Source organism: Eurosta solidaginis, chromosome 2 (genome assembly GCF_040869045.1).
Source record: "Eurosta solidaginis isolate ZX-2024a chromosome 2, ASM4086904v1, whole genome shotgun sequence".
Taxonomy (NCBI): domain Eukaryota; kingdom Metazoa; phylum Arthropoda; class Insecta; order Diptera; family Tephritidae; genus Eurosta; species Eurosta solidaginis.
Genome location: NC_090320.1, coordinates 291,185,748 through 291,208,910, shown reverse-complemented (window position 1 = coordinate 291,208,910; position 23,163 = coordinate 291,185,748). Strand labels below are relative to the sequence as shown.

Below are 23,163 nucleotides of genomic sequence, written 5' to 3'. Positions count from 1 at the left end.
TGTGTTCGATATGGAAGGTTTTTCATATTTCATAATTAAGAATTTTTAATAAATTGTTTTTTTTTTTTGGCTATGAGAACGAGCAATCTTAGCTCCCAAAAATGATCATTTTAACAAAATGATGATTAATGATCGCATTCAAATACAAATTCCTGGCGAAGTGACGAAATATAAATCGATCGACACAGTTACAGATGAATATCCAATTGTAAATTTTCCAAGATGCTGTCAGGATGAGGAGGAAGAGGAGTCGATCTACCACTTTCTCTGCCGATGTCCGGCGCTTCAAAGAAGAAGGCTCAGATTTCTGTGCTCACGCTTCTTCGACGGCCTGGCAGAGGTTGGGAAAGTGGAAATCTCGCTTCTTCTTGGGTTCATCAGGGAAAGCAAGTGGTTCGTTGAGGACCACTAGGAGGTAATGGGGCTAAACGAATTTGCCGCCACCCTGTACTTACTGAGGGCACTCCCAATGGACAAAAATGTCTCCGAGTGGAAGTGCGGGTAACACCCACGCATGCCCTCTCAACCTAACCTAACCAAGAACCACCTGCGAATTTGGATCCAACAAAATTGTGCAATGGAACCAGACTTTGCGTTAAGAAATAAATGTTGAATGTAATCGAAGCAACATTCATCAGCGGTAAAAGCAAAGGTGAAGATGTGCTCATACCACGGATCCCAATGATTCCTACAGATTTGCCATTCAATTTGAAGCTATTACAGTTTCCTGTACGCCTTGCTTTTGCAATTACATTCAACAAGGCACAAGGACAAGCGCTTACTGTTGCAGGATTAAATACAGAGAGTCCGTGCTTTTCCCATGGGCAGCTATATGTTGCTTGCTCTAGAGTTGGAATGCCAAAAAATGTGTTTATCTTTGCACCGAACGAAAAAAACCAAAAATATTCTGTACCCACTTCCATTAAAATAAGATACAATAATAAAATGTTTTAAACGAAAATTTCAGCAAATATGCGTACATAATTCAATTCAATTCACAGAACAACCAACTAAATTATCAACAAGCAAAAAAGAAAAAATATCGCTAAATTCATTCGATCTCGGGCGTTACAACGTACGCCGGGCAAAGCTAGTTGGTTATAGTTAAAACTGAAGTGAAATCCATAAATAAAATATAGATATTTTATGCTGAGGAAACGATAGACAGTACTCGAATTCCGATCTTGGAGCAAGTAGTGTTGAGTAGGGGCGACATAAAGTCAACGGCCATAAGGTAAATTGACCTTTTGATCTCTTCAAATGGCCGTAAGGTCAAATTGATAATTTGAAATGGTCACAACGTCAAACTTCAAATACAATAATGTAAACTCATATAAGGTTAGTTAATATGTTTTCATTACAGTTACGTGTTATTTTCGCGGTATTTCCGTTTAGCCGAATGCAAAAGGTCAATTAAGGCAGCCCCGTAAAATTGGAGTGCAAAAATTGTCAAATTTGGGAAAGAAACTTTTATAATTCGAATACATAAATGCTTTTCGTAGAAAGGCGGTGGTATCCAGCACAGTACGCGTACCTTCAAAAGCAAGTTGGTAAACATTTCACTGCTCAGGTTAGGTATAAACAAACATAAAGCCTTGAAATACAGGGATTCGCCGTGTTCATTCCACATTGAAGATGGAATGTGGCTGCGTTTTGACTTGCAGGAAATTCACTTGTTGTTGTTGTATTAACGATAAAGACACTCCCCCAAAAGCCTTGGGAACTGTAATCAATGTTGATGGTCCTTTGCCGGATATAGATTCGGTACGTTCCGGTACCGAGAACCATTAAGGTAGTAACCCGACCATCTCCGAAACGATTATTATGGCCACATTAAACCCCCTACCCCTTATTTGTAAGCCAATACATTATTACATCAGCCAAAGCACTATAGCACAGAACTATTTTCTTTTGAGTTACTAAGTAATTAATTCGTGTTTTGGTGCTTTTACGTAAGTGTAGATAGTTTCTCACATCAAGTTATTGTGATTCGTATAGGTACTAAGCCTTTTCAAGCTTTGTTGTTTTTATACTCAGCGTGCTTTGCACACAGAGTATATTAACTTTGATTGGATAACGGTTGGTTGTACAGGTATAAAGGAATCGAGATAGATATAGACTTCCATATAGAAAATCATCAGTATCGAAAAAAATACCATGTCCGTCCGTCCGTCAGTCCGTTAAATCTATAACTTGAGTAAATATTGAGATATCTTCACCAAATTTGGTACACGAGCTTATCTGGACTTACACTGAATATATAATGTTTGGTTACACCCGAACTTAGACACCTTTACTTGTTTTAATTAGCTACTACAGGCGTACGAGTTTGATATATTCCTAACTGCTTAGAACTAGCTTTCTATACATTGGAACACCCCCGGAAGACAAGTTTAACGCCACTTCATCTTTATAGTGTCGAAGCAGTCTCAGAGGATTATCTGCTTTAAGAGGCTCAATCTGTATTACGTGGCACTATTATTCTATCAAGTGCAGATAGATAGAGATACCGTAAGATGCAGACAAAGATAAGCCGAAACGCTAAATTTACGAAGGCTATTGTTAAGTTTTTTTACAAATATTTCGTAATTTAATGCACCACCAAGGGATCACAGGAAATAATTCCCAAGCCAGTGGGACTAATATCAGAGTGTACATGATTCACGCTTCTAGGTTACCTTCATTCTCAGGTTTTAGTAGCGATACAATCTTTTCTTGTTTTCATTTGTCAGGAATAACAAAGGAACAAAGTGAAAAGTTGAAAACATATGTCAGGTAGGTAAATTCCGCAATGACAAGACGTCTTAACTTCGGTAAGGCTTTGTCGTCAGAATCCAATGCGTTTTGTATTTCGGATGGCTTTCCAATCTCTGTGGTTTGATGATAATGGACGATGATTTGTTTCTTTGTTTTGTCAGCGGTCTCGTCGTTTGATCTTGTCAAACCTCGCCAGGCGTGTTCAATATTTTGTGGGATTTGACAAGGAAAACGATTGACTATAGCTTATTTTAACCAGAAAGGAGGTGGCGGTTTTTTGGATGCTCTTCCTGGTCGGTTTATATTTATTTATTGGCAGTTCTCATGATGCCCACGTCCTTATTTGGGGGTCTGGTGAGTAGAGTTTTTGCACAGTATCGCGCCCCCGCGGACGGCGGCAGATGTTAGTGCTCGGCATTCTCTTGCAATACTATGGAGATTGTAATTATGCCTAAGACGACTTGGTTGGTGGCTTTGCGGGTAGAAGGTGCCGCGATGATCGTGGCCATTATAAACGTTGAAGGTGGAGGAGATACGCTAAGTAGTTTTGTGATTGTGATTTTAAAATGAAATTACATCAATTTATCGGGCGACATCAATAACCGGCGACTGCCCGGATACAAGACACGCGAGAAAAAGTAGCGCATGGGGCGCCAATTTTATGCACTTTCTCCTGGAACCAATCGCTTATGGTTTTAATAGGACTATTTGGTGGTCCGTTCAAACCAGTTGGTTTGGTCAATGCACCTGCCGATATCTGTTACGGAGCATTCCCAAAGTCAGACAGTATATAACAACTGCCAATGGTATAAAGTTTATCGTGTGCCTGAGCTGGCCATTCGCACAAGTAGAGGTGGCTGTTTCTTTGCTCCCTCCTCGAAGCAGCTTCTGCAAATGCTGTTAAAAGGGATCCCCGTTCTTTCAGCATTCAGGGCAAGCGGTTAGTGTCCCGTGATTACGGCAGTGATCCTAAAGCAGATGCCTCTTTTCTCCTCCTATCGTAAATCGGCCAAGTTTGTTTTTTCCGAGGAATACCAGCGCCGACCGTTAACTCCTGGATTGGATTGTGATTGGATGTTATATCTAGACTGCCTCCCAGCTTGCCTTTGCAAGTTCATTTAGTTTCTCGTAATGATCAATTTTCCTGTGATCAGGAACTCATATTAGCGTGATGTATGCGAAATTAGCTTCGACATGAAGCGATCTCTTTCAGCTGTCGACGGTTTTAGACGAAGTGATGGGGGAGCTGAAAGTCATGAGTGCTGTTTGGACATACGTTGCGTCCTCTCACGGAGTCCTATCACAAGAGCGTACAGCATCCGAAAATTTGCTGATGAAGAAGTGAATGTCAGAAACTTGTCCTAGTAACAATCTCAGCGTGAAATTTTTGTAATCTTCTCTAATATCAATAACAAAAGACGACACCTTTGGTGACTCATAAAAGACATCAGGTCCCACACCGCAGTCCAATTTTGGACCCGTCGGTGAAAACGAATAGCGCTAGCGTATTAATCTGATGACGAAGCCACGTCGACAAACCTTCTGGGGATGCCATTGTGAGCATACCATCTCGAGCTCCAACTCCCTGACTGACGCGACAATAGGACATAAAAGGTGGATCCGACCAAACCACGTCTTGTTGTTGTACAAGTTTTTCCTCACTGCCTTTCAACTTTCGTACTGAGCAAATTACGATCTAGTATATTGTGACGAATATTAGCATCACTAAGCTGATACTAAGCAGCCATTCGTATGTTCGTAAACAAACACATGCAATCATCAGACGAAGTTGGTTCTCACACATGCACACGCATATATGTAGCTCAAGTACCAAGCAGGAGATACAGCAGAAGGCGCAACGTACAGAATTTAGTAGAAATATGCGAACGAAGCAACGGAGAGAATAAGAGCAGCGCAAGCTGAGTCAGTAATCAGTTTGATTTAAACACGCAATTAGTTGTGAAGTATAAGTGTTATTAAGAAGTACTCTCAAAGTATTCTAATAAAGACCATTTTTCAATACAGAATATTGGCGTGATTTATTCAACAATTTAGTGATTCGAACGTTAGCAGAAGGTTTCAAATAAGCGGAATTTCCCTAAATTCGTTACAATATATACATATCTACATAAGTATTTATTTACAAATTTATTATTATTTTTTACAATTTTGTTTATTTTAAATGAAAAACTTTGCAATCATTAAACATAAAAATGTCACTACAGATATCCTTGTCATTGCTGAACTGTTACACACATTCGTCTGACATGCCTTACACTCATCGGTAGCATCATCTGTCGTTAGCTGGAGCTCTTTACGCACCGCTTCACATGCGCTTTCGCCTTCGGGTATAGCAATGCATCCAAGTTTATCTTTCTGCATTTCATCAACTGCTCGACGAACGAAATGGAAAAACAATTAGAAAATATTTTTTATGTCGGATGTGTTTAATTACCTTTTACTTTAATGGTATAGCAGGCATAACCTTTAATATTAACTTGATCAGCTCGTGAGACTGAACGGTAATCACGAAGAAATGGCGCTGTACCATTCGCTGCACATTGAATGACGACTTTCTCATTGCAAGTGTCGTCCGCGCACGAGTAGCATTGTAGTGGCTTCGCTAGAGAAATGATTAAAAAATACCATAAAATGTCGATCTTTCCTAATAGAAAGTTCGTAACTTGAAATTCTTGAGAGGTTCGCGGATCCAAAAGAACATATTAATATTGGGATGTACATTTGCAGTCACTCAGTGTAGAAATAAAACTAGCAGCAGGTGCTAAAGCGGACGTCACTGGTTTGTCAAAGTAATTAGAGCGAGCGAGGAGAGGCACCCAAACGCACTGCACACCCATTAAATGCTTGGTAGAGTAAGCGCTTGGCATGGGCTCCTGAGGTGGCAGCAATTAAAAAAAAAACACAGATCAGTCCTTGCAGCGAGTAACCTGCGATATAGGGGGAGGTTGGGAGCGATAGAGTGCACACGGAATGAAATAAGCAGCGATCGGTGGAGGGTGACGAGCCTGGGCTTCAGAAACTTAAGGGTTGGTATTAGACCCAGTATTAAAACCGCTATAAGTCGCACTTATTGAAAAGTAGGAGATAGGGCGAAAATCGTGATTAAACGTTAAACCCACTAATCCAAAAGAAGGGTTAAGAAGGTCACTGAGAAACCGAAGCAACAGAACGATTGAGCAAAAGAAATAGAATACGGGATCTCCTGCTTACTTCGGGAAGACGAGCGAGATGACGATACCCTCAGTAACCGTGACATGCTAAGATGTGGCAATCCCTATGCCACGATTGGAATGAGGCTGATCGAGGTGAACTAATTGCTCACTTTTTTCGATTTGGCGGCTCTGTACAACGAAACTTTAGAGTGGCTAAAGAGTATTGTGTCCAACCTCCAAAAGCAAAACACAATCACACGGTTCCAAGTAGGAGATAGAGAGATGATCTCTACAAAGGTGGATGGTTAGTCCTACATTACATCCTCCATATACACACGGGATTTCGGGAAACTTTCTAAGGTATTGGAGTCCTTGGCGAACCACCGATTGGCGACCTCTCTTAAGAGACATTTTCTAAAGTGTTATGGTGTTTGTTAGTTGTTCCGTCATCGAATACCTTTGGATAGCTAGACCAGCATGCTACTTCAAAAACGTATAATATAGGCTACCCTCTGAAGGCCCCCAAAGTCGAAGTGAAGCCTCAATGGTAGAACATAGAGCGGGGGGCTGCAAAGGGTTCTGTAGCGCAGTCCTTTCAAGGCGCTGCAGGCGAAATTTATAACTTCTCCAGTCCAGTTGTCTACGACACCTGATGAGTTCTGTTTACTTTGCAAGCGGTGCTCTGGCTATCCCAAGCTTGTCACGGACCTGGGGACTTGGATGACCTAGGGGATTTGACGTGGTCATATCAACCCCTTCCCTAGATGGCCGGATGGACTTATTTAGAAATATTTTTGGAACTCTCCAGAACCTTCGGGGAGAGCCCTCAAAGCTACAAGAAGAATAAGCAAAAAGCTTTGGATTCTCCTGAAATAGTTGAGGTGCGATAGGATGATTATAGGGATCTGGCGGTGCGAAAATAAAAAACGAAGTGAGAATATCGAATTCTTTAAAGAAACAGCAAGATTTAAGAAAGTTCTATCTAGTGGCAAAATAGTTCCGGAGTTGGGAAGTTGTCACGTATTAGTGAAGAGACCTTGAGACGGTTATCGACGGAAATGGTATGCCGCGAGAAGAAAAGGAAAAGCAGAAATGGACTTGTGGGGGTCATATGTAAAATGTGAAATATTTCTTGCGGTAAATTCGAGACGACATCATCCTCGTTTTTGTGCTTGATGGATGTTGCTTTCTTTATGCGTAGACATTTTCGACTATTAGTGTCTTAATTTTGTTTTAAATATACCTACCGGTAGGTGGGGAAGCAGTAGATCCATTACCAGACGGAGTAGTCGTTTCTATAGTGGAACCAGTTGAACCGGCTGTTGTACTACTATTAGTAGTTGTATCGGTACTGCCAACAGTTGTATCTACGCTGGTTTCACTACTCAAAGTAACGGTAATAGGACCATCTGTTGTTACATCTGTTGTTTGTTCCGCCGTACTGTTTGTGACTTCCCCATCTGTTGTCACATCTGTTGTTTGTTCCGTCGTACTGTTCACTGTGACTTCACCATCTGTTGTCACATCCGTTGTTTGTTCCGTCGTACTGTTTGTGACTTCACCATCTGCAAAACAAAATCAAATGATGTAAGTAAATAAAAAAGGAGAGGGGTATTCTAAACTGAATACGAATTCTTTGAGCTTGTAACTTGCGAATATTCGCAACATCCCTAAGGTGTATGTACTTACAGATGTATGTATGTAATATATTTTTTTATGCATTCATCTGATGGTTGTGCAGATATGAGAAGTTATCATAGTAGAAAATCGATAATTAGTTATCATATGAACAATGACATATGCCTGATAAACAATGACATTCAAGCAAAAAAAAAAAAATATCATAAATTACTTATTTGGTAATGGGAAAGTTATCAGCTCTTGTAATAAAATAACACTAAAAGGGCGTAAGTCATCGAATTTTTTATTTACAGGTATAAATAGGGCCTTCTTAGTTTTTAATATTTAATTATTTTTCTCGCAAATCGGGAGATATAAATTTTTCAAAATAACATGTTTTAAATTTTTATTTATTTATAACTTGTTGAACAATTTTATGACATAACTAATTTTTTACTTAATTTCTACATACTTTTCTAAACCTAAAAATAAGGAAAGTATTATTTTACTCCGAATTTAGATTCCTGATTTTTGTAAAAGAAACAAAAGGTGAATTTCAAAACTGTATCTTCTGGTTTTTTATATTGCTTGTTTTTCGATAAATTTTCTAAAAAAAAAGTATGAAAAATCAATTTTATAATTTATATAGTGTTTAATTTTGAATTATTTCTTCCAGCCAGGAGGACAAATTTTTTTTGTAAATTACGGTTTTTTGTTTGGAAAGATTTTTTTTATTAAATTGTTTACAAAATGTTCGACTTGGGTAATTTTTGTATACCATTTTTTGTTTCAAAAAAAAAAGGAAGAAAGGAATAAAAAAAAAGAATAAATTTTTTTGAAAATTACGGTTTTTTGTTTGGAAAGATTTTTTTTTTTATTAAATTGTTTACAAAATGTTCGACTTGGGTAATTTTTGTATACCATTTTTTGTTTCAAAAAAAAGGAAACATTATTTTATTCAGAATTGAATTTTTCAAACAGAAATAAGACGTGTATTTCGAAATTGCTTGCATTTTTATATGTTTATATTGATTGTCTTTCGATAAGTTTTGTAAAAAAATTATTTTAAAATTTGTATAAAACATTTCTAATATATTTCTTCCAGACCATCGGGAAAAATAAGTTTTGGAAAATGACGGTTTCGAACAACAATTTTTTTAAATAATTTTTGAAAAATTATCAGATTTGGGTAATTTTTATTTGATTTATTGCTTCTATATAAAATTGCTAAAAAAAAAATTTATTTTACTCAGAATTTTATTTTCTTATACATACATATCTTTCGATTTTTCACATTGATTTTTCCCTAATAATTTTCTCAAAAAAGTTTTCATTAGCTCATCTCTTTATGTAGTTATAATTTTGATATAGTTTACAAAAACAAAGTATACTTAAGAAAAATAATTTTTAACCAGATAAATTTATATTTGATTATTATTGTTATTATTTCAAAATGTAAATAGAATCAAAACGTTAATTTTGAAACTGTGTAGAACCTTTGAAAAATTGTCCAACTTGGGTATTTTTACATTGATTGTTTCTCGACGAATTTCGCCTAAAAAAATAAAACTATAAAAAAATTATTTCCAAATAAAAAAAAAAAAAAAACACAATAAAGAGGTGGTTTTCAAAACTGCTTGTATAGGTTTTTTTTATAAAAACTATCAGAAATAATACTCCCGTAACTTTCAATCTAAACCTTATAGTGATGGTGTGCCTTATAATATTTTGTATTTTGAAATTAATTGGTATTTTCTTTGGTTTGTGTTTTGCATTAATAAAAAAATAAAAAATAATGAGCCATCGTTATTCCGTAACTTAACTGGGATTAAAATTTGTATTTTCAAAATTTTTTATAAAAATTTTATATATTTTCAAACGAAAAATAAGTTCACTAACTATATTTTTGTATACCCCTTTTAGAAAAGTTATCAAAAAACAATAACTGAAAAAAGTATGATAAAAGTCGAAAGATTATTCACAAAGTTAACAAAAGTTTTTAAAAATATTGAAATATTTCAAAAACTCATATCACATATGGTTGGACTTGTTGTTCTACTCTGAAGTTTGGAGCTGTTACGCTACTAAAAATATATGTTTTTTGCTTGTTGTTCAACATTGGCGTACCCTCCCTACCAAGTATTCGAAACATATGTTATAAGTCATATTAATTTCTGATGATGATATTCTTTTCTATAAAATTTTCGGTTACGGGCCATACTGCGCGATCAAAGACATATTAGTAAACCCAACGTTGGGCACCAAATTTGATTGGACATACAGAAAGTTTGTTCTTAGGATTTTGTTTTCTTAAAAATTGAAGATTTATGGACTACATCCTCTTTGTCATAAGCCATTTAAAGAATCATAAAAAAAATTCTAACAGAAGATAGAACTGAGATTTTCAAAAAACTAAAAGAACAAGTAAGGAAGGCTAAGTTCGGGTGTAACCGAACATTACATACTCAGCTGAGAGCTTTGGAGACAAAATAAGCGAAAATCACCATGTAGGGGCATCAAATGGAAGGTATTAAAGATTATTAGAAAGGAGTGGGCCATAGTTCTATAGGTGGACGCCTTTTCGAGATATCGCCATGAAGGTGTTTTCGAGATATCGACCAAAATGTGGACCAGGGTGACCCAGAACCACATCTCTCGGGTACCGCTAATTTATTTATATATGTAATACCACGAACAGTATTCCTGCTATGATTCCAAGGGCTTTTGATTTCTCCCTGCAGAAATTTTTCATTTTCTTCTACTTAATATGGTAGGTGTCACACCAATTTTACAAATTTTTTTTTAAGTTATATTTTGCATTAAAAACCCAATCCAATAACCATGTTTCATCCCTTTTTTCGTATTTGGTATAGAATTATGGCATTTTTTTCATTTTTTCGAAATTTTCGATATCGAAAAAGTGGGCGTGGTCATAGTCGGATTTCGCCCATTTTTTATACCAATATAAAGTGAGTTCAGATAAGTACGTGAACTAAGTTTAGTAATGATATATCGAGTTTTGCTCAAGTTATCGTGTTAACGGCCAAGCCGAAGGACAGACGGTCGACCGTGTATAAAAACTGGGCGTAGCTTCAACCGATTTCGCCCATTTTCACAAAAAGCAGTTATCGTTATAGAAGCTATGCCCTTACCAAATTTCACAAGGATTGGTAAATATTTGTTCGACTTATGGCATTAAAAGTATTCTAGACAAATTAAATGAAAAAGGGCCGAGCCACGCCCATTTTGAAATTTTCTTTTATCTTTGTATTTTGTTGCACCATTACTGAAGTTGAATGTTGACATAATGTACTTATATTCTGTTAACATATTCAAATTTTTGTTAAAATTTGACTTGAAAAATTTTTTTTTAAAGTGGGCGTGTTCGTCAATCGATTTTGCTTATTTAGCTCACATATACTAATAGGAGTAACGTTCCTGCCAAATTTCATCATGATATCTTCAACGACTGCCAAATTACAGCTTGCAAAACTTTTAAATTACCTTCTTTTAAAGGTGGGCGGTGTAACGCCTATTGTCCAAAATTTTACTAAGTTTATATTCTGCTTCATAAGGTCAACCCACCTACCAAGTTTCATCGCTTTATCCGTCTTTGGTAATGAATTATCGCACTTTTTCGGTTTTTCGAAATTTTCGATATCGAAAAAGTGGGCGTGGATATAGTTCGATATCGTTCATTTTTAATAGCGATCTGAGATAAATGCCCAGGAACTTATATACCAAATTTCATTAAGATACCTCAAAATTTACTCAAGTTATCGTGTTTACGGACGGGCGGACGGACATGGCTAAATGAATTTCTTTTTTCGCCCAGATCATTTTGATATATAGAAGTGTATATCTATCTATCTCTATTTATGCCGTTACTGGGTACCGTTATGCGAACAAAATTAATATATTCTGTGAGCTCTGCTCAGCTGAGTATAAAAAGAACAAACTTAGAAATACTCAGATGTCATTCGTGCGTAATTATCTATGTAAATCTGTTAGTATTTGCAGAGTGCAAAGTTAAAATCGAAATTAAGTTAGAGAAAAGTGAAATTTCGCTGTTTGTGTAGGGTGTAAAACTTTGTTAAACTATTCATAGGGTAAGTGTGTTCAAACCCTGGGTCACATTTTTAACTTTTTTCTTTGCCATATATCGTAATACGCTTTAACTAACATGGTCGCATAATTCCGCTAGATGTCGCAGGAACAGTTTGGAAATTTCGAGCTATATTTTAAAATTTGCGGAAAAAGTTGTACGCATTTCAAAGTGATTTTAACTCCATCTTTTTTGTGGTGAAATTTAATCGGAAACAAAATAAAACAAAACATCCAGAAAAATTATGAATATTTTTCATGAAATGTTAGAAATTATTATGCATTTTTTTGTCCACACTTTGGCATTTTTAGTTTTATAATTCCAACTATTAAAAAAAATAAAAGAGCGTAGTTTTTATTCACCTTGTGCCATTGTCCATGCAGTAAGGATTGATAGCAGCAAATAAATTGTGAATAATTTCATTTTGTGTTTAAATTTTTGTGTGGTTTCTATATAAAATTTCACTAAGCGTAGGTTTATGGTAATTACAAATTTTTAGCGCTTGTTTGTTTTCAAATATTAAAAATTTGGTTTTTAGTTGTATTATTTAGTTATTGACACTGTTATTAATTGCCGCCGTTTCGTTTTTTAGAACAAATTCGTTTGAGTTTACCGTAGCGACTACCAATTAGACAAACCGTTAACATGGCTTTTTAACGCCTCTGCATTGAGGTGGTCGGTCTATGGAAAAATGTCTGCCGTATCACACGCCTTTACCCACCCATGCGCTTTATCAGTTCAATGGTGGGTACTGTCAATGCAAGTGGGCGTTCAGGAAAAAACGCAAAAATAATTCGTCTTTATATTTGTATATAGGCAAGTGTGTATACAATTAATAGAGTGCATAAGTGTAGTTTTGGTTTTTTGCATACATGCAGTAGGGTGGTTTTTGAATATTTGTTGCAGGCTCAACCATTCAAGGATGTAACGAAAAAATTTTGGTGCCGATTACTATTAAGACGTGTGATATAGACTCAAAGTCTACAATACTTTAGCCGAAGGTGTCAAAAGATATTTGGTTTTTGAGGATCACCCCAAATGTAAATACGTGTGTGTTGCGCGAGCGTACGCTTTCTTGGAAGTTAAAAATTTAACTTGCTTGTTCTGCAAGTGGGCCTAAAAATCAACCTATCGCTTGAAGTCTATACTTGACAAGAAGGATCCGCCAGCATTCTTACAAGGGGTAGGGCTTACACCGCGTTGGTTTATCAATCCCAAAGTCTACATGTACAGGAACATACTACAAGCACCAAGCAGAATCTGAACTCTTGTCCACCCGTTAATACCATTTTATGAGTGTCAGATCAGTAGTGGAATTCACTAACTTTTTTAACGACATTTGCCATCGCTTTATTTGCCAATCGATAACTATAACGATTTCGTTATTCAGTAAGTATGTATCGATATTCGTTTATCGACGATCAGCTGTGTTGTTAAATAAACGGCAAGTAAATTGGCTGTTTTAAAATCACGAAATTTATATTTCTGGCAATTTTAGTTAAAAAAGAAATTTAATTATATGCTTTCAAAGGCGAAAAGCGGCTTTATTTATAAATCAAATGGCATTTGAATACTTGGCGTAGGTTTAATCACAAGATGAAGAATTACTAAGTCCATCGCCAGTGGACAGACACCTCCTTAGAGAAGTAGATAACCCATTCCACTTGAATTCAACGGAGTTTCGAAAGCTGTACCGACTAACCCCAGACTTGGCTCATGATATTATTTCTCTACTTGATGGTCAATAAAGGGGTACAAGAATAACTGCGAAATCAACAAAGAAAAAAAGAAATTAATACTACATTTACTTACTTTTTGTTAAAATAGGTAAACACTTTTAAAAGCAGTTAGTATACAGAATGTATTTATTTCTGGCATTCCTTTGGTGTTTTTCCCATTTTTTAGGTTTCGTTAAGCTGTGCTGACACCTTTCTACTATTAAAACGAAATTTAAATGTCATTTATTTCGAGTCGTTAAAAATAATTTAGTGAATAGTACAATCGATAAGGCAAGCGGCAAAATCGTTAATTAAAATCTCGACAAATCGCATCGTTATAACTTAGTGAATTCCACAACAAGTCCCCGAAAATTAATTAATTTCGCATATGCAATGAGAACAAAAATGTGCCATGGAATACAGATCCATACTTCAGTTAAACTTTATCTAATACGGGGGCGAAAAAGAGACAGATAAATAAAGAAAATTCGAAAATAAGGGAAAAGTTAGTAAAGGAATAGCGCAAATAGACAAAAAAGAAAATGGGAGTCTTTTGAAACAGGACGGGGGCTCCCATGAACCATTTTCTGGCATCACTTAACGTAGGGCAGTTGTACATGAGGTGATACACCGTAACCTTTATAACTCCTACAACATCGACGACATCACCTTTCAAGGCAGTGCCGAATAAGGAAGTCTACAAAATTAGGATAGTGGATCGTGCTATGGCTTCGTGGTCCTACACATAAGCGAGATGAGTAGGACGACAGGAGGGAAATGTGATGGATGGGGTACCGAAGAAGGAGGGGAGCATGTTAAGTTGAGGGGAAAAGAGGAAAGTTGAGGAAAAGAGAAAAAGAGAGAGTAGACCTGGTAAAGAAATGGACAGTGTGAAGGTAGAAAGAAGCAAAGGAGGCTAAAAAGAGAGGAATGCTGAAAGCTACTGGGTGGCGGAAAGCAAAAAGGAAAAAGAAAAGTGGAGAGAGAGAGATAAATGGTGATAAAGAGGGTATTGAAAGGATTAAAGTATGACAGGAAAATCGAATAGGAAATGAGTGGGCGTAAATTAAGATAGAGAAAGTGGAAGAATAAGAAAATTAAGAGAGCGACAGTGGGTTGTAAGCGGAAATCGGGTGAGAGGGAAACCAAAAGGCTGCAAGCAAAACGTAGATAAAAAGGATTACAAAGGGTAAGAAGGGAAAAGAGGGAGGAGCAACAGAGAGCTGGAAAATAAGGGAAGGAAACTTAATGATGACCTTGGCGCTGATATGAACGTACCTAGTAGGAAAAGAACTTAACTACAAGCTAACAACGAGTTGGTTTCCGATAAATTAACGTGCACTATAATCTGCTTATTTGCTTCAATGTTCTTAAATATGGAAATGGACGCAAAATAATCAGAGGTAGTTGTTTTCGGTTCAGAAAGTATTCCTATCAATAGCCGTGTTTGCTAGTAGAGGAAGGTAGAGATCGCGACTGGCTTCGGGAAGTCAGACTTTATCTCTAAGCAAGGATGACTGCCGTTAGTATGAATCCTAATGATAGGTAGTCTTAAATGCATCTTGTACCAGACAATATAGACATGAAAGTTAAGACTACGAATCATTACAACACGTCGTAAATACTGAGTTCAGAAAAGAACGACAAAAAATAAGAGATTCCACATCTCAATAGGGGTTTGAGGTATCGATCAAAAGAAGAGCCTCGGACGTTTGTCTAATTTAAAATTGCAAAGGCTCCATCTCAGAGCCATTAAGTGATCTCAGTCGAATTAGGCTGCTGGAAATTATGTTGAACAAAAATTTAATTCGAACCTTGAAAAATTTAAGCACCTTTATATATGTATGTATAAAAAAAATGTATTTATTTATATGCTCAGCGTGCTTTGCACATAGAGTATATTAACTTTGATTGGATAACGGTTGGTTGTACAGGTATAAAGGAATCGATAGATATCGACTTCCATATATCAAACTCATCAGTATAGAAAAAAAATTTCATTGAGCCATGTCCGTCCGTCCGTCCGTCGGTCCGTTAACACGATAACTTGAGTAAATATTGAGATATCTTCACCAAATTTGGTACACGAGCTTATCTGGACCCAGAATAGATTGAAAATGAGCGAAATCGGATGATAACCAGGCCCACATTTTATATATATAACATTTTGGAAAACACAAAAAATCTGATTATTTAGTAAATAATACACATAGAATGTTGAACTGATATTGAACGTGTGAACTGATATTGAGACTCTTGATAAAAATTTGAAAAAAATTTTTGAAATGGGCGTGGCACCGCCCACTTGTGATAAGATTAATGAAAATCGTTAAGCCTATCGTACCAAATTCGGCAGAGAGGTTGCCTTTACTATAAGAAAAATTAAAGAAATCGGTTAAGGACCACGCCCACTTTTATATAAAAGATTTTAAAAGGGTCGTGGACGAATAAAATAAGCTATATCTTTGCAGAAAAAAAAGCTTTATATCAATGGTTCATTTCCCACGTGGATTTATAACAATAAATAGGAAAAACTTGAAATTTTAAAAAATGGCCGTGACACCAACCCCTTTATGGCTGAGTTTCGGGAGCTATAAATCGAAGAAAAATTAACGGATCGTAATAAAATTGGGGGTACAAAAATTGTCTCTATAGCAGGAAATATTTATAGAAAAAATGGACGAGATCGGTTAAAGACCACGGCAACTTAGATATAAAACAAGTTTTAAAGGGTCGTAGACTAGAATAACAAGCTATAACTTAGCAAAAAATATTTTTGAATCTATGATATTTCACTTATCAAGTTTTACTGTAAGAGGAAATGTGGAACCATTTTTTTTAAACGGGCGGTGCCACGTGTTATGTAGAAAACTAATTTATCTGAAATGAAATGGACAATTGTAGCCCACGCCAATATATAATGTTCGGTTACACCTGAACTTAGACGTCCTTACTTGTTATTATTGTTTATGCGATGCAGAAATTGTCAGCAAATGACATACATACCTTGATAAACGGGGAAATTTGTTTAACTTAGAACAATTTACCTATAAACGATTATACCACCATCAAGTCAATATACCAAATAGGTATTAGTGCATTTTATAAGCACAATAACTTGAGTAACTTAATCTTTGATTTCTTTATTTGAAAGCAGTTTATCAATAATAATTATATTATGTTTACATACAATTACTGACTCAGCGAAAAAAGTCAAAAAAATTGTTTTGAATGAAAGAAAACTTTTACGCAAAAACACATTCTTATCTTCCTTTTTAATTTCTTATGAGTACATATTAAATGCAGCAAAAACTGAGGTTTATAGAAACACGAAAAGCACTCCCACTTATGACAATGATGATGATAACTTCGATTTTTCAAAAGTTATATTTCTTGTATTTAATTATTGGTACAATTTTGTAGAAGTAGTAACGTACTCTTGAATTGCCGTTGATTGTCAAGTGGTTGCTCACGGGGATGACCCGGAGAACTGGCAAAGTGGTCTTCACTTAATAAATAAATGGGTGTAGGACTATTTTTTAACTCAACTAAATTGAGCTTTGACTCGTTGGTATGAAATATGAAGATTAATTATTTTTGACCTCGAATCAACAACAAACACTTCAAATTTATTTACATCATCTTTTGCGTAGACGTTAATTACTAAAAAAAAAAAAAAAAAATATTTCCGGTTATTATTACCATACATATACTTATTTTATAAATAAAGTACTTATCATAAGATAATATTGAAACATTATAAACTTTCTTGTGGGACAGTGAAAAAAATGTTGACATACAATGAAAAGATCCCTTCTAATTTTAGATAAATTAACAATTTCAATGGAAACTTGAAAATTATATACATATTTATTACGAAATTAGTTCAAGTGTCATATTAACCCGCTTTGGTATATATATTAGAGTGCTTCACGAAAAATGTTGCTAGATTTTTTGCAGAAGCTTTGAAATTCGCGCTTTTCTAAGATCCCGGGCAAAATATTTTGGAAAAAGTGTATACTATTAAGCATGATACAAAAAAGAAGGTAGTTCCACTCAAAATTTTTTGACATATTTGGAAATTTTTAAAGTTTCATAATGTTTGTTGTTTTGCCAGAAGCGATGCCATACCGTTACTGTTTAAGGCGAAATTGTGGTTTTGGGATGGAAATTTCCTTTAGGATGAACACGCAATGGCCATCTGAGACAATAATAATATGCTTTAGCACGATTTATGTGCATATATATCGATTGAGAATACAGTAAAACATGCAATTTTATTGAAAAGTAGTGGATAATGACTCATATCTTTATGGTAGCTTGACCCCTAGATAGAACAAAAATACACGAAAAATCCTGTTGTTCTAGCATGGCCCTATTATTATGCCCCTACAGTGAATATTTCTCAAGCCATGTTGAGAAAGAGTGTACCTCCAAAGTCTGCACATCTATGTCAATGCTAAAAGGGCACAGAATGTGTATAGGCGGGGCTGCCCCAAGGTGACCCCTGGTACAATGGGCAAAAACACTCTCATAACTAGTGGCTAACCTGCAGAGCTACAGGGTAATGTTCTCCATAAAAAATGGTTTAACAATTACTTCCTAAAGCGTAACGCAAGAAATTACGATGTCGGTTTATAAGGACCTCCTTTGAGCAAGTAATCGACAAACGTGTATGTTTTGTCAAAATATTCTGAGCAAACATACGAGCTATATTCCCTTGCTTTGCATACTTCGATCCATGTTTCTTCCACCAAAACAGTTTTCAGGAGCTCGAAAAACTTATTAAAATCCTTCTCTTCTAGGCTGATTGTTTTTCTTAGCTCGTTATTTTTTTCTTTTTCACTTGAAATAACTATGCAAGTAATTAAGTCGTATTCGTTAATATGAAATCCATCAAAATTAGAAAAATTCGTAACATTTTTCAATCTGGTAGCTTGTTTTTGGTGAAATTGTCATTGTCCCCGCAAAAGTCAAGTGGCTAACGTCACACTAAATGGAACTGCCTCCATTTTTTGTATCGTGCTATTAAGTATGTACAGCATCATTTTGAAGGTATCTTCCAGAGTATTCTTAAAAAACTAACCCATTGACCCACAATTTTTTGTGTCGCGAGCAGTATGGGGACTGCTGGAAATTACGGCTTCTTTCTTGTGGTTCTTTTTTTTAAACTTAGATTTCGTTTTTAAATGTTATCATTAATCATTGCAAAATAAAAATGGCATAAGTTGGTTTAGTTGTTTGGTTTTGATAACTTTTTTGGCGATTAATTTGGATGCTATATAAAAAGTAAGTGGCTTGCTTTACTCCATATTTCCCTAAATATTTTTCGTAAATAGATCAAAAATATTACAAAAACTGCTACAATGCAGATTTTATCGATTATACTAATAAGATTTGAAAGAAATGAAAAGTTCGTGAAAAAGTTATGCAAAGATAAACCAAACCTTTTTGCTCTCCAGAGTTGTTCTAGTATTAGCGATAAAAATAATTTAGGCCTGATATGGGTTAATTCTCTCAAATATGACAAACGCCTGTAAAGTACATTTCTAAATCAGTCGAAGTTGGTTCCGTTGCGTACTACAGTTTCACACCTTAAGGATAAACCCGTTAAAAAAAAAAAATATATATTTCCTAGGTAGTGGAGGGCGATTCCGAAAGAGGCCCGAAATTATTCTAAAATAATCATGCAATAATATTTTGCCGATAACCATCCTGAAATGATACCGAAATAGTATCTTTATAATATATCGCCAAATAATTCAGAATTAGTACCGAAATTATTTCGAAATTATTCCGCAATATTTCCGAAACAATTTTGAAAAAGAATAAAAAATTGTCCCGGCATAGTACAGACATGATATCGAAAATAGTCCCAACCTAGTCCCGAAGTCAATCCAAATATGGTTCCAAAATAGTACTTAAATGATCCCGAAAACAATTCCGAACCAATCCCGATATTATCTCGAAATGGTTCCGCAATATTGAGGGAATGATTCTAAAAACAACCAAAGCCAAACATTCCGAAATAGTCCTAAGTGATAGCGGATATATTCATGAAACGTTTACGAAGTAGACTCTAAATAATCCCGAAAACGATTACGAAATAGTCGTCAAACTACTCCAAATAACCCTTGTCATAACCCCGAAATGCTTTGGAACTATCCCGAAGACAATCATTAAATAGCTCCGAAACGATTTCAGAAATATTTCCCAGCTATCCGGAAAAAATCTCGAAATGACCCAAAGATAGTCCCGAAATAGTATAGAAATGCCCAAAATAGGTTCAGTTACATCAAAATAATATCGAAAACAGTCCCGTTAACACGTTAAATAAAATAATAAAATAAATAATTTGCCCGATTTACTTCCGCAGTGATTTAGGCTGAGCTTCTCTTCCAATTTGCATAGTAATATTTTTAATTTTCTCTGCAAATTGACTGGCCGGGACCTACATTCTTTATGCCAACTCCAAATGGCAGCTGCAAGACAGATGCATTTTCACCGGAAAGCTTTTCATGGCAGCAATCTACTCGTTTTGTTTTTTTTTGTTGATTTGCTCGGGACTAGACCCAGGATCTTTGGTGTGGTAGGCAGAACATGCTTCCACCACATCACGGTGGCCGCGTTATTCATTGCATCAAAATAACATCAAAAGCAATCTCGATATAATGAAATGCTTATGAAAAAATATAGAACTGGTCGATCCTTCCAGGTTATTTGTTATTAGCTTGGAAATTCTAATGGAAATCTCTCCTGCCGTTCTGGTATGATTGGTTAAAAAAATTACCATTTACCAGAGGGCCTGGAACTCTCGTTCTTATCCTAATCAATACATACTTAACAGCTTAAATGAACCCTAAGCACATGCGGTTGGGCATCCCCACATCCGAATATCCAGACCTTCACTACATTTATAAAATTAATAAGATAGCTACATTTCTGAACATATCTTAATGCTTTTTGAGATATTTTGTTGAATGTCCTATGACAAAAGTATTCTATGCAATGACTCCATGGCTTAGTTGTTGTTCTTTAGTACAAAGCTACCTTTGGGTTGGAATATTTAATTTCTGTAATGCCGAGAAGGTAGTTGATGTAATTTGCATGGACGTTGTTGTAATATCTTCTCATTAGTCGTATTCCTCAAGCACAATTACGATGTAAAAAGGCTATCTAATTTTCTTTTAAAAAGTGAGTCATTCTTATGTACATAATATGTAACACCACATGTATCTAAATATCTCAAATATTTAAATAGTATTACTAATTATTAAACGCTTACTTATAATACAAATTATCACTAGATTCTTTACTTTAAGTACCTACGCACCTATATTTTTTGTTTGACTCATGTCTCAAAATTTATCTGACATCGCAACTTTGTAAAGTCAATTTGCTTATTAGAATTTTATGAAAAGTACTTGTACAAATTTGTATGTATCGTTAGATTTTAATTGTATCGTGTTTAACATATTTTACTACAACAAAAGTGCAAATGATAAGAAAAGTTCGCAAATGTGTTGTTGCTATTCTAATTTAATTTTCGAGTTCAATGTCAGTAAATTACATAAATGTGCCTTTTTGCCATAACCGCTCAAGCTTTAGATTTTAGACGCTCGTTTGAATTACTTCGAAATATCTGAAGACCGTGTTGAATGTTAATCTAGAACTTCAGACAAATAAAACCAGCAGAACTAGTAGATAAAATGTACGATTTATGTCCCACGAATGTGACTGAAATAGTTGAGGCTCCGTTCAAAAAAATGGTGAAGAAAGCAAAGAAGAAAACAGCTAGAAAAATTGTGATTGTTAATCTTTTCATTGTGTTAGCCCTCTTACATACATATATCACTGTGGACTAGCCAAAGCGTCTTTCATGGTCCTTGGTTTGACGACCAAACGGAAAATCCCAGTTAAGTACCTATACTCATCTTAAATCATAACTCCTTTCTCTTGGCAAATTCTAGTAGTCTTCTGTCGCTCCTAGGAGCCGGAGTCTTGAATTAGGAGCATAGCGTGGACATGAAACTAAGGCTCACTAGCAGAACTTTTTAATTTTGAATTCATTTAAAAATTTGTCAAACATAATAAAGGTAGGATTATTTCTAAACAGAGTATAATTTAAACTTCTTTGTAATAGCTCCGTCACATAAGCAGTTTTTCATATAGATGAGTTTAACACAAGCTTATGCATTATGAGTAGATTGCACATATTTTTATGGAGAACGGTAGATTGAGCGACACTGGCGCCATCTGATATTGAAAAGTAGCTAACTCTAAAATTTTGTTACAAACAAATCATAAGAAGAAGAATTTGACATTTGCTTGCAAGTTGAGCGTCGAAATAAAGAGCATAACCAAAATTGGAAATAAATGTAATTATCTGCGAATTTAACTTGCAATAATATGAACAAAGGTAAAATATAGATATTTTAAATGTTTTCAACACTGAAAAGAATACATCACATAGATTTACAAAGTCAGTGCCGCCAGTGCGATATAGCAAATTGGCATTCAGACGGCTTCTTCGTCAGCATAGTGTGAAATTGGCATTGTCACCAATGATCATTGCTGATTCATTTATAAGTAGTAAAAAGGCGCGTGATAATGAATTTACTACAAGCTTAGAGGACATTCATTGTATATCATAATTTGCTGCGTGCGATGTGCATGCATTCTTCTTAGCAGCCCATTTAATATATAAGTATGGTGATGGCATGGATTTGAATTGTGGCTGTCCGCAATTTCTAAAGCATATGGCTGTGGTCTGCTGAGACATCCAGAACTGGTGAAAGATACTGTAGAAACTACAAGGCGTGTGCTACCAAAAAACTTTAGCATATCGGTAAAATTACGCTGATTAAATGGCAGTGGAGAGCAATCAGTACGATCTACAGTGGAACTGGCACGTCAACTAGAAAAATGTGGTGCCACATTTTTGACATTACATGGACGAAACATGTGGCAGAAGGTATCAGATCCTCTTAATATTAACGCTATGTCTGAAGTAAAGAAATCCATCCAAAAACCAACTATTGTTAATGGCAATGTTCGCATCTAGCAATACGCTAAAAATTTGTATGCAAATGGCAGCACGAGGTTTACACTTTTTAACGGACATTGCGGGGAAGCCGAGACATCGATGGAATGTGTGCAGCAAAGGTTGGATATTGCCACACGTGCTGGTGATCACATACATATTCAATATTTTCAGCACCATCTTGCATTTATGTGGATCAGCCATTTGAAAGGGAAGCTGCGGTTGGAGTTCAACAATTTTACGAGCAATCAACAAATATTTCAATTTTTTGAGGAACGTTATGGCTTGAAGCCCCACACAGAATCGTATAGTAGTCCCTTGGAATATAATAAGTGTATATATCCCCAACTAAAATATGACGGGGTGCAAGTTAATAAATTATCAGATGCGCTCACTTGGAATGAGAATCGGATGATAAATTTTTCAATGAATTCGGTGTTGGCACCTAATGGCGAAAATGATTTTGAATTAGAAGGCATCTTTTTCACACTACTATACTGATAATTACTTAATGAATTGGGCGAATAAAAATATGTATAAATGAGGTGCTAAACTTATGTAAATAATAAATATCGAGTAAAATGAAGTTTTTTACAGAACCTGTATTAAATTTAAAGACTCACCATTAGGTTTGGTTTAGCTGAATGTGTCAATTGTGTTAAAAACCTTTGTTCTAATCTGAAAAATCCCCTTAAAAATTATGACCTATATTATTGGCATCTAAGGAGTAGTAAGTAGTAAGTAAGT

At 35.5% G+C, this 23,163-nt stretch overlaps 1 protein-coding gene and 1 pseudogene across 1 annotated transcript; one reads left to right on the top strand and one right to left on the bottom strand.

Annotated features, from left to right (window-relative positions):
• Positions 1-4,874: 4,874 nt before the first annotated feature.
• LOC137241185 (uncharacterized) lies at positions 4,875-12,307 on the bottom strand. The gene is made up of 4 exons (XM_067768504.1): positions 12,018-12,307; positions 7,178-7,495; positions 5,213-5,380; positions 4,875-5,147 (listed from the first exon to the last, which is right to left on the bottom strand). The coding sequence occupies exons 1-4, from the start codon at positions 12,076-12,078 to the stop codon at positions 4,936-4,938; spliced, it is 759 nt and encodes a 252-aa protein (XP_067624605.1). The 5' UTR covers positions 12,079-12,307; the 3' UTR covers positions 4,875-4,935.
• Positions 12,308-14,911: 2,604 nt separating this feature from the next.
• On the top strand, positions 14,912-22,917 carry LOC137241890 (uncharacterized tRNA-dihydrouridine synthase-like protein C45G9.2; annotated as a pseudogene).
• Positions 22,918-23,163: the final 246 nt, after the last annotated feature.

Excerpts from the sequence above, each read along its gene's own strand:
- LOC137241185 (XM_067768504.1), bottom strand. The coding sequence starts at position 12,078 with ATGAAATTATTCACAATTTATTTGCTGCTATCAATCCTTACTGCATGG. Across the intron at positions 7,496-12,017 it reads TGCATGGACAATGGCACAAG|ATGGTGAAGTCACAAACAGT; the intron begins GTGAATAAAAAC and ends TTTGTTTTGCAG. Across the intron at positions 5,381-7,177 it reads TACTGCTTCCCCACCTACCG|CGAAGCCACTACAATGCTAC; the intron begins GTAGGTATATTT and ends TCATTTCTCTAG.